At 39.6% G+C, this 12,084-nt stretch overlaps 3 protein-coding genes and 2 non-coding genes across 6 annotated transcripts in view; 2 read left to right on the forward strand and 3 right to left on the reverse strand.

Annotated features, from left to right (window-relative positions):
* Positions 1–4,013, forward strand: part of LOC109725366 (probable 3-beta-hydroxysteroid-Delta(8),Delta(7)-isomerase) — a 99,147-nt gene extending 95,134 nt beyond the window's left edge. The window contains exons 2-5 of one of the 2 annotated variants that reach the window (XM_020254525.1): positions 989–1,118; positions 1,751–1,897; positions 2,022–2,130; positions 3,591–4,013. In XM_020254525.1, the coding sequence (XP_020110114.1) occupies positions 989–1,118; positions 1,751–1,897; positions 2,022–2,130; positions 3,591–3,849 (645 nt within the window). In that variant the 3' untranslated portion in view covers positions 3,850–4,013. The remainder of the gene's footprint in view (positions 1–988; positions 1,119–1,750; positions 1,898–2,021; positions 2,131–3,590) is intronic. The other variant, XM_020254526.1, reaches the window with a different exon arrangement.
* LOC109725367 (protein SRC2 homolog) lies at positions 4,627–5,794 on the reverse strand. Its single transcript, XM_020254527.1, has one exon. It carries the CDS (start codon positions 5,599–5,601, stop codon positions 4,741–4,743), a length of 861 nt encoding a protein of 286 aa, XP_020110116.1. The 5' UTR covers positions 5,602–5,794; the 3' UTR covers positions 4,627–4,740.
* LOC109725312 (probable 3-beta-hydroxysteroid-Delta(8),Delta(7)-isomerase) lies at positions 7,411–10,776 on the forward strand. The gene is made up of 4 exons (XM_020254450.1): positions 7,411–7,812; positions 8,475–8,621; positions 8,741–8,849; positions 10,322–10,776. Exons 1-4 carry the CDS (start codon positions 7,659–7,661, stop codon positions 10,578–10,580), a joined length of 669 nt encoding a protein of 222 aa, XP_020110039.1. The 5' UTR covers positions 7,411–7,658; the 3' UTR covers positions 10,581–10,776.
* Positions 11,198–11,278, reverse strand: TRNAS-AGA. Its single transcript has one exon. It is a non-coding gene; the product is annotated as a tRNA-Ser (tRNA).
* TRNAL-AAG lies at positions 11,870–11,950 on the reverse strand. Its single transcript has one exon. It is a non-coding gene; the product is annotated as a tRNA-Leu (tRNA).

Genomic DNA, 12,084 nt, shown 5'->3' on the forward strand with positions numbered 1-12,084 from the left:
CCATGTGACCATCTCACCCTCCTTCTCTTCACCCCTTTCTCATCAAAAAAAAAAAAAAACTATCATCTCTCAAAACCCTATCCATAACCCACATCAATAAAAGTTTTTAAAAATAAATTTGATATTTTTTTTGGAAAACTTATTAAAGAATAGTATTATATTTTTCATAAATTTTAAATAATATAAATTTATATTTGAGAGTAAAATTAGTATTATAGTATTCTATAATTTTTTTAGTTTATACGAACCAAATAATAAAATGCGAATAACTCATTCCAATTCCCAATCCATAAATAAACCAAACGTCTTGGAGGAGTGGGTCATTCCAATTACTATTCCAATTCATTCCCATTCCATTATCCATTTCAATTCCACCCTTGAACCAAACATGCCTTAAGTGAGGTTAAGTCTCTTAAAGACATCTCACACATTGCATAGTATGAACACCCAGTAATTCTTTTTTACTTTAATTTGTATTTTTAAAATTTTAAGTTTTGTAGGGGATTGTTTGTGAAAAAACTCAAAATTTTAAAGTTTGAATTTTATTCAGTTTGACTCTTGAATTATTCATTTAATATTTACTGTTATTATTATTTATTATTATTTTATTTTATTTTATTATTTATTTATTTTCTTTCTCAATGAGAAAGAAATCAACGAGATATTTTTTCCGTTCCGTTTCTTGCGTCTAACGGAATATCATTCCGTTCCGCTTCTTTCTCGTAACGAGAAAGAGCGTGCTCCGTCAACCTCCTTCACGATCGTGCTCGCAGGAGAAGGAATTCCGGTCGTATCTTAGGGTGTTATTTCCGGTTAATCCAGCACGTAAGGACGGAAATACGCTTTAGGACAGTACTTTGTACATTTTCGGATAAGATCATATTTTTATTTGAATATTTACGTTTATATGTAAGTTTGATTTTATTTTTATTACAAAATTACTTAGATTCTAATCACAGTCAGATTTCGGGAATTTGTTCTAACACAGCAGCACCCATACGTGCCTCGGGATTTGCATCTGCCGGACTACGTGCCGTGCTTCTTGTCGCAGAGGGAGATCGTGCTGCCCTACCTCGTCGCCTCCCTCCTCCTCGTCACTCTCATCTGGCTCCTCTCCGGTAGCACCCCTCATCTCTCTCTCTCTCTCTCTCTCTGTGCTGCAGCAGCAGCAGCGGCTCCGAATTGCAGCTTCTCTGCTGCTTCCGCCACAAAATTTCATTTCAGCTGTCCGCCGCATCAAAAGCTTTGATTTTTTTTTCTTTTTCCCCCTCTTTCCAAACGCTTCATTAGATGCGGCCGCAGCTGAGACCATTTGCTCCCCTATTGATTCCTTGATGAATTTTCTTTTCCTTTTTTGAATTAATTTTTTGTTAATGTTCACGACCGATGTCGATTTGGTCGATACGGAAGGTTTTGTTTGAAATGCTCTTTTGGATCGAATCCTTCGTTGCGATTTGTCGTGCATGCAACTAATTCTGATAATAGAAAAAAATTGCTTCCGAATGCTAAATCTGTTCTCTTTGATGCAATTCCCGCCACCTGTTTGTTGAAAACTGGAAATGCCCGTGGAAAAAAAGAAGCAGCTACCTTTATGTGTTCTTTTGGGATCTATTAGCTATATTGTCGCAGAATTAACCCTTAATGGTCTTTAGCTGATCATACTGTAACTAATGCTTATGAAAGCAATGAATGCCTGTTCCCTGGCTGGTATTCTGATCCCTCTTGTTGGACTCGATTGGATTGAGTTTAGGGCGTTGTTCGACGATAACAAAGACCGATCGCTTGCTCATGTGCTGGTGGGCTTTTACGGGGCTTACTCACATTATTCTCGAGGGGTATTTTGCCTTCACTCCCGAGTTCTACAAGGAGAAAACTCCCCATTACCTGGCTGAAGTCTGTAAGCTCTTATCTTATCATACTTGCTTATTCCTGATTCAAACGTTGAGATGTCGCATCGAATTGCTGGAGTGTTGAGTTCTTTTCAGAATGTTTGTGATCGTGACGTAAACATCGCATTACAGGGAAGGAGTATAGCAAAAGTGACTCCAGATACGTCAGCAGGGATGCAGCAGTTGTTACTGCTGAAGGAATAACTGCTGCAATTGAGGGTCCAGCTTGCCTTCTTGCAGTGTAAGACTCTTGCCCGCTATTATTTGCATTACGCAGATTTTTTGATACTGTAGCTNATCGTAACGTCGTTTCTCCTATTGTTTTATCACTTAAGACCGTTGGTTTAGTAGAATACCATTCGCGACTTTTCGGGACATTATAATTTTAGAATAGAGACAGCTATCGATTAAAGTCAGTCTCCACTTAGAAGTCTTAATGATTATATAAAAAAACTGTCTCTAACCTCTTCTTACCCCGTTTTGTTTACATGATTGTTTATTTCTCATGTTAAGATCTTTGTAAGTCGAGTCGTCGTTGGAAATAGATACAAGTATATGAACCACTTCAAGTCTATTTGCATGCGGTAACTCAATAGCCTAGTCAATCGTATTCTTTCCCTGAACGTAATTCAATATCCTAGTCAATGATCCACTTTTGTTCATAGATGTTGTGTAGTTGCCTAAGTTGTCGTATATGGTCCAAGAAATCAAGTTCTACGTAGTTTAAGAGTGTATGATGTTGTCGATCTTGTTTGGCCGTGTTAACTTGTAACTTACTCGTATAACTCGTATTTTTTATATAATGAAAGTGAAACATTAAGTTACTTGTCCTATGTAACGACGTATGTGTTTTAAGTACTTCGTTAGAATACTATTGAGTATGAAGTTAACGGTACGTAATGATAGTGACAAATAGTTTTCTACCTTTTATAGAGTTCTCAATACGTTTTAACTGGTGCTCTTCTGGTATTCTCTCTTATAAACTAGGTTCTTAGAATAGATGGTACTTATATTTGTTGGTTCCGTTAGTCTTCGTTACTTATATTTGTTGTTCTACGTATGCCTGTTAGTGGGTTTTGTTCATTAGTTAGTTGCTTGGCCAACAATTCCCTTCTATGAAACTTTGAAAGAATGTCATGTTTGACCTAGTTTTTCAAATTCTACTACCATTTCTATCCTTTATGATTTTTCCTGGATATTCAACTCAGATTATGAAATAAACTTCGACAAATAATAGGAACAATATGTAACTTGTATTTATATATGTCTGTACGGATTGTCGGATGAATATGTCTGTTTTATGTGCGTCTCTTATGGAATTTGTACCACGTGTCAATATATAGCAGTTTAACTTATAACGTATGTTGAAATATTGACAGATAAATTACATGATATGCATGGCTATCTCTGAATGTGTTCATGTAAAGACAGAAATATAGTGATATAGACAATTTACCTTGCATTATTTAGTGAGTCCACATACATAATTTCTGACCTTCCTCAGAACTACATACTGTGCCTGCACTTGGGAAGCTGCAAATTGTCGACATTCTCTTTATTGTTTGCCTTCATTATTATCAGATATTAATTTATTAAATTATATAGCAGATGTACATATTCCATGCAACACTTATCTCACTCGACAAAGTACTACGCATGGCTTTTTCATTATCCTAATTAGGTTTGTTTCATCCATGACAGGTTCGCAATCGCATCAAGAAAATCATACAGCTATATTCTCCAGTTTGCCATCTGTCTCGGACAGCTCTATGGGTGCTTGGTTTACTTCATTACTGCATATTTAGATGGTGACAACTTCTCGATCAGTCCATTCTACTACTGGGCCTACTACATTGGAGCAAACAGTCCGTGGGTTGTGATACCAAATCTGATCGCGATAAGGAGCTGGAAGAAGATATGTGCAGCGTTTCAAGCTGAAAAGAAGATGAAGACTCGATAATCTATCGGATCCTTTAACAGTTTTTAGGGGATCAGAAAGTTCAATATTCTGTCAGAACTGCCTATTTATGATGTTTGCTGTGTTTGAAGCCGAAAATTCTGTGTTGCATTTGCTTTTGTTGCATTAAAACTATATAACTAATGGAATTGTTTTCACATAGACTGGAGGCCCTATCATCTTGGTCTTGCTCTTTTCTGATAATTTTGGAGCATCCAATTAGTTTGGTAGGAAGAAATTTTGAAAATTTGCCTCAGTTTGATGGTCACTTTTGGCGCAGTTGTTAGTGTTTTAGCAAGATCATCACTTGCTTGAATGAATGAAAATGAATGAAGGTTCTTCTCAGCACCCAGGATTGGATCAATTGTCTGGAATAAGCTGGGAGAGCTGCGTTTGGGAATTTGGAATTGTTAGGGGTTACGAGGCACAATTACTCACCAGCTTGCAGTGTGGTCAGTTTGTTTGTAAACTTTGTTGGGATCTGTATTGCATTAGTCGTTCCACGCATCGGCGTTTAATTTTTGTTCCTAACGGGACTGAAACTTGCAGAGTCTTCCTACCTCTGGAAAGTAGTAGTGCCTACTGCAATTGATAAAAAAAAGATAGAAGCATAGTCGTTCCACACATTGCAATTTACTCATCAGAGAGAGAAAAAAAAAAAAAAGAAAAAAAAAGAACATTAATTTACATNTCACTTATATGGAGGGGGCGGCGTTGGCCCGCCTCTCTTTCGTTGTCGGCGTGTCTTATATGGAGTTGTACATTGTGGATGCGTAAATGTACAGGAAGAAGAAGAAGGAGAAGAAGAAGGGAACATAGTGGCAAAGTATACAAAATTTTCCTACGCCATTATTATACTTAAATCCATTAGCCAACACGCCACCCAAAGCGCAATCAATTGCTGCCCCCAAACAAACCCCGCCGATCCCATCCGTTCTCCGTTGGGCATCCGTACGTTCCACGCGGTGTAGGACAGGAGCAGCCCGGATCCTGCGGCGGATAGCAAGCAACGGGAGCCGGCACCGACGGCGGAGGATACAACTCCAGATCGTGCGCCTGGAAGGGGAAACGGGTCCCAGGCGGGGGATAGAGCGGCTCCGGATCCGGAAAGAGGGGAGGAGGAGGAGGAGGAGGATAAATCTCCGGCGGCGGCGGGTAATCCAGAGGAGGGTAGAGGACGACGTTCGTCGTCGGAGGGGAGTATTGGGGAGCGCATGCGGAGATGGGGGCGCCGACGTTGAAGCTGGGATCGACGTGATCGGTTATACCGCCACCGCCGACGCCGAGGGTGGTGATGCGGAAGGAGAAGGTGAGGACGCCGTTGGGTTTGCCGTCGGGGGCCCGCAGCTCGTAGCTGAGGTGGCGGAGGGCGCCCGCAGGGGATTCCTCGGCGGTGGCGTTGAGGAGGTGGGCGACGGGGACTTGGGCGGCGGCGAGGACCTTGTCGCCCAGGAGCGGGATGCTGCGGGCGGCGACGTCGAAGCGGAGGAGCAGCGGCGGCGGACGGGGTGGTCCCACTCGGGGTGAGGAGAAGGAGAGGCGCATGGGGTGGTCCCACTCGGGGTTCTCGCCGCCGTCCAGATCCACCGGCGTCCTCTGCTGCTGCTGCTGCTCATCATCGTCATCATCGGGCGCCAACACCAGGGAGAGGATTGCGTAGAGATAGGGCTTCTGGAAGGGGACGAAGGATTTGACGCCCCTGCACGAGATCGTCTTCACGTCGATCCACCACCGCCGCCGCCGAGGATGATCCATCAACTAATTGACTAACTGTGCGTTAATCTTTCGGCAGGAGGTAGAGACGATTCGAGCTAGCAGACGTTTGGTGCTGGTGGTGATTTTTGTGGAGTTTGCGGCGTTTCCTCTTTGTGGCAACAGAAGCACCCCGAGTGGGAGATGAGATGAGGGGATTCAGAGAAGGACACGCGGCGGCACTTCCTTAGAGAGGAAGGAGGAGTTATTGAAACTTCCACCACCTGGTGGATGATCCGTGCACCGCACGCACCTGTACGCATCTTTGACTCCAATCCGTGCCGTCCAAGTCGGTTCCCTTGTACGATTGCTTTTGCTTGAAGTGTTGTGATGAGAGCAGAGACTGAGAGAGTAGCCACAAGCTAGCCAGCAGCGAGACAAATCGAGCAGCAGAATAGAATCAGGTGGGGTTGGGACCGAAAAGGGGCATAATATGAATTCAGCACTCGGCGGCCTCTGATATTGCCTCTATTCGCTCGATCATTTGCTGCAGCATGAACCATCTTTACTTTCTGCATTGAAAGGAAACAAATCCAAAATCTGTTCGCATGAATATTAAATTACACACACAATATATATATATAGAGAGAGAGAGAGAGCCATCTATTTCAAATCGACGATCGATTATCGTTGAATATTATCTATACTATTTGAAATATCTAAAAGCAAAATTTCAAAATACTTCAAATAGTATAGATTAGGTTTAAAGATACTGATCGTTGATTTAAAAACTCTATCAGCAAAAATAAATGGGTGACAACGAAGTCCATTTGGTACTGATAATATTTTAGAAACTCTCTCTCTCTCTCTCTCTCTCTGTCTCTCTCTCTATATATATATATAAAAATAATGTACTCTTCAATATCAATTAGTTTTGAAAATTTACAATTTTAAATAAGAAATTGAAACTGATTAACTCATAAGAAATCAAAGTTGAAATTTCCTAGTTTTTTAATAAAGATACTTTAGGGTGTGTTTGGTTTGAAGTCGGAGTCAGAATCGGAATTGGAATCAAAATAAGCTGGAATCGGAATCAGAATGACTCATTACCTAATTCTGTTTGGTTCATCACCTGAATCGGAATCGGAATAAATAATTCCATTGTCGGTGTTTGGTTTAGGTGGATATAAAAAACGTAATCAAATTAATATACTAACATTATCTTTATAATATATTAATTTAAATTCAANTGATTAAATTTTAATTTTTAATTTAAGTTTAAATTAAAATTTAAAATTATATATTTAATTTTTAAATTTTAACTCATATTTTAATTAAAAAAGTTGAAAAAATAAATTTAATCCGAATAAATATCCATTCCGTCCGGATTTGACTTTCAATCCGGTCTCCTAGGCCGGATTGAAAAAAGAGGTGATCAGGGAATTCCCATTTCACTTGGGAATCGAAATCGAAATGAGACTCCTGCGTACCAAACACCCACAAACGGATTTAAGCATTCCGATTCCGATTCCAGGGTGAAAAAGAAGCGAACCAAACACGCCTTAAATGTTAGATAATACCTCTTAATAAAAAATATTCGTTAATAAGATCTCCATTTAAGTTTCTCACGACTTATACAGAAAAATGAAGAAGACGAGAGAAGTACTAGGCATTTGAAAATAGCAGTAAAAACTACATCGACCAAATTTAAACATCCACATGGTGCTGACTAATTTGTTTTTTTTCCCTTTAATCAGAATCTATCCAAACGATTTGCACCCACAATAATATTACTAGTATTAAATAATAATACAAAAAATCAGATATGGGGGGAGCATGGAAGCATGGACCCCCAGGCCCAAGAGCAGGAGTAGGTGGTGGCAACTGGCAAGTGGCAACGTGATCTGAGCATTAAAAATAATAATAATTATTAAATAAATAAACAAATATTATAAGTTATAACCAGGAGGCTTGTCATTGCGTCCTCCTCTGCCTTCGTCTTATTTTTGTATTTTAGATCACAAGCCCGCATCAAGCCCGTTTCTGTTTCTATCCTGTCGAGGGCGGAGGCGTTGACTCGGAAAACGCACAGAGTACTCGTGAGCGAGAGTAGAAGAGTAATGGGGGTGGCGGCGGCGGAGCAGCAGCACCCGTACGTGCCTCGGGATTTGCATCTGCCGGACTACGTGCCGTGCTTCTTGTCGCAGAGGGATATTCTGCTGCCCTATCTCGCCGCCTCCCTCCTCCTCGTCGCTCTCATCTGGCTCCTCTCCGGTAGCACCCTTCATCTCTCTCTCTCTCTCTCTCTCTCTCTCTCTCTCTCTCTCTCTCTCTCTGTGCAGCAGCAGCAGCAGCAGCGGATCCGAATTGCGGCTTCTTCTCTGCTGCTTCCGCCACAAAATTTCATTTCAGCTTTCCGTCGCATCAAAAGCTTTGATTTTTTTTTTTTTCCCCTCTTTTTCCAAACGCTTCATTAGATGCGGCCGCAGCTGAGACCATTTGCTCCCCTATTGATTCCTTGATGAATTTTCTCTTCCTTTTTTGAATTAATTTTTTGTTAATGTTCCCGACCGATGTCGATTTGGTCGATACGGAAGGTTTTGTTTGAAATGCTCTTTTGGATCGAACCCTTCGTTGCGATTTGTCGTGTATGCAACTAATTCTGATAATAGAAAAAATTGCTTCCGAATGCTAAATCTGTTCTCTTTGATGCAATCCCCGCAGCCTGTTTGTTGAAATGCCTGTGGAAAAAAAAAGAGAGGCTACCTTTATGTGTTCTTTTGGGATCTATTAGCTATTAGCTATATTGTCGCAGAACTAACCCTTAATGGTCTTTAGCTGATCATACTGTAAGTAGTGCTTATGAAAGCAATAAATGCCTGTTCGCTGGCTGGTTTTCTGATCCCTCTTATTGGACTCGATTGGATTGAGTTTAGGGCGTTGTTCGAAGATAACAAAGACCGATCGCTTGCTCATGTGCTGGTGGGCTTTTACGGGGCTTACTCACATTATTCTCGAGGGGTATTTTGCCTTCACTCCCGAGTTCTACAAGGAGAAAACTCCCCATTACTTGGCTGAAGTCTGTAAGCTCCTATCATACTTGCTTATTCCTGATTCAAACATCGAGATTTCGCATCGAATTGCTGGAGTGTTGAGTTCTTATCAGAATGTTTGTGATCGTGACGTAAACATCGCATTACAGGGAAGGAGTATAGCAAAGGTGACTCCAGATACGTCGGCAGGGATGCAGCAGTTGTTACTGTTGAAGGAATAACTGCTGCAATTGAGGGTCCGGCTTGCCTTCTTGCAGTGTGAGACTCTTGCCCGCTATTATTTGCATTACGCAGATTTTTTTATACTGTAGCTTTTATAGCATGTTAAGTGCCTGTTGGAAGTATGTTAAAAATGCATTGGAAGAATGAAAAGGGGGGTGGGTGGCAGAGATGGTTGATAAGAGTTTTTGGATCAAATATTTTCTCTTATGGTCCTCTTGTGATCAATTTTGCATAACTCTTGAGATATTTTCCATCTTTTGATAAACAGTGATAGTAATGCATGGCAATTGAAGTATGAGTTATCATAAGATTGCTTCATGAATTTTGTGGATGCAGCAATGTATCCTGTTCATTGAATTACAAAGTGAAAGTAATATATTTTTTATGCTCAATATGCTCATTCAATGTTCAATTGTGCCTGTTTGTTGTAGTATGTGAGAATTCGATGCATCTTGAACTAAAGAACCTGGTATATGCTGTTGAATCTGTCGATGTGTTGTAGAAACTTGTTTTCACCTAGTAACTGATCCTATAACTTAATGCAAGTTCCTTTCTTATGCTAACTGATCCGATAACTCTATGGCTTACCTTTATCTGAACTTCGCCAAATATATGAACATAGATAAAGGTTGTTGCTGAGCTGAATGTTTCTAGAATTGTACTCTTTATTTGTTAGTACATTTATTTTGCCCCATTCTTCTCCAATCTCTATCAAAAAAATATATTAGTAATTCTGAAGATTCATCTCTGACTGAAATTAGCTATCGACAGAGATAAGATTTTAATATTACAGGGCTTTTCAGTGCTTACCGTAAGATGATTTGGTTGCCAGAATTCACTATTTTGTTATCCTCTTTGCTGCAATGCTACGTATGCCTGTTAGTGGGTTTTGTTCATTAGTTAGTTGCTTGGCCAACAATTCCCTTCTATGAAACTTTGAAAGAATGTCATGTTTGACCTAGTTTTTCAAATTCTACTACCATTTCTATCCTTTATGATTTTTCCTGGATATTCAATTCAGATTATGAAATAAACTTCGTCAAATAATAGAAACAATATGTAACCTGTATTTATATATGTCTGTACGGATTGTCGGATGAATATGTGTGTTTTGTGTGCGTCTCTTATGGAATTTGTACAGCGTGTCAATTATATAGCAGTTTAACGTGCATTGAAATATTGACAGATAAATTACATGATATGCATGGCTATCTCTGAATGTGCTCATGTAAAGACAGAAATATAGTGATATAGACAATTTATCTTGCATTATTTTGTGAGTCCACATACATAATGTCTGACCTTCCTCAGAACTACATACCGTGCCTGCATTTGCGAAGCTGCAAATTGTCGACATTCTCTTTATTGTTTGCCTTCATTATTATCAGATATTAATTTATTAAATTATATAGCAGATATACATATTCCATGCAACACTTATCTCACTCGACAAAGTACTACGCATGGCTTTTTCATTATCCTAATTAGGTTTGTTTCATCCATGACAGGTTCGCAATCGCATCAAGAAAATCATACAGCTATATTCTCCAGTTTGCCATCTGTCTCGGACAGCTGTACGGGTGCTTGGTATACTTCATTACTGCATATTTAGAAGGCGACAACTTCTCGACCAGTCCATTCTACTACTGGGCCTACTACATTGGAGCAAACAGTTCGTGGGTTGTGATACCAACTCTGATCGCGATAAGGAGCTGGAAGAAGATATGTGCAGCATTTCAAGCCGAAAAGAAGATGAAGACTCGATAAGCTGTTGGATCCTTTAACAGTGTTTAGGGGATCATAAATTTCAATACTCTGTCAGGACTGCCTATTTATGATGTTAGCTGTGTGTGAAGCTGAAAATTCTGTGTTGCATTTGCTTTTGTTGCATTAATACTATATAACTAATGGAATTGTTTTCACATAGACTTTGAATTGGAGGCCTCTTGCTCTTTTCTGATAATTTTGGAGCATCCAATTAGTTTGGTTGGAAGAAATTTAGAAAATTTGCCTCAGTTTGATGGTCACTAATGGCGCAGATGTTAGTGTTTTAGCAAGATCATCACTTGCTTGAATGAATGAAAATGAATGAAGGTTCTTCTCTGCACCCAGGATTGAATTAATTGTCTGGTATAAGCCGAGAGAGCTGTGTTTGGGAATTTGGAATTGTAAGGGGTTACGAGGCACAATTACTCACCAGCTTGCTGTGTGGTCAGTTTGTTTGTGAACTTTGTTGGGATCTGTATTGCATTAGTCGTTCCACGCATCGGCGTTTAATTTTTGTTCCTAACGGGACTGAAACTTGCAGAGGGCCCAGCGTAAAAAGAAAAAAAAAAGAAAAAAAAAAGAAAAAAGAAAACAAAAACAAAAAACAAAAAACGGATCGTGGTCGGCAGGATTCGAACCTGCGCGGGCGAGCCCATATGATTTCTAGTCATACCCGATAACCACTCCGGCACGACCACTTGGATACCATTTGTATTCAAATGGAATGTTGAGTAAAAGACTACCACTCTGCTCTAAATTGTTGAAACAAAGATAAACCGCTCTCTTCAGCGAATCGATCACGAAAGTCTCGACGCCTTCCTTTACATAGTCATTAATTTTTTAAAAACAAAAAATAATTTTATATCGATTTATGCAAAGTTTTAAAATTATAGATTTTTTTCAACAAAGAAACTATTTATGGAAGTATCTTTCTAGAGCTTCAAAGCATACAAATTTATCCCTACAGGCTAGTTATTATGAGTTGACCCTTAAATTTTAATTGTTTAACTGTTATGTTCTTATAAATAAAATAGCTTTTTGCAAATTTTCGAACTCAATACTTAAAAAATCTGTGGCCCATATAGAATGATATAAATGTTAGAACAAAAACATCAAACCTAGTCAAACCAGCAGAAAAAATAAAACAACAACCAAAATGTGATCCGTTTGGTTGTTAAAGTTAGTTCGCAACCACAAAAGCCCTTAAGCCGTTTGCCACTTACTTTAGGCACGGCACGTTCGATTTTGGTTGTTAAAGTTAAAGAGCAAACAAAATCATTTAGGTGTTTTGTTGAGAGTGGGATTTGAACCCACGCCCTTTCGGACCAGAACCTTAATCTGGCGCCTTAGACCAACTCGGCCATCTCAACTTGGGTGTCCTTGGAGATAATTAATTATATATATAAATAAATAATTGTATATATAAATAAATATTAACTTTTCCAACGCTTTACACCACCTCTCTTTCAGGTCCTCTCCTCTCGCGCCCGTTCCATTCCGTTGT

Source organism: Ananas comosus, linkage group 20, assembly GCF_001540865.1.
Source record: "Ananas comosus cultivar F153 linkage group 20, ASM154086v1, whole genome shotgun sequence".
Lineage (NCBI taxonomy): Eukaryota > Viridiplantae > Streptophyta > Magnoliopsida > Poales > Bromeliaceae > Ananas > Ananas comosus.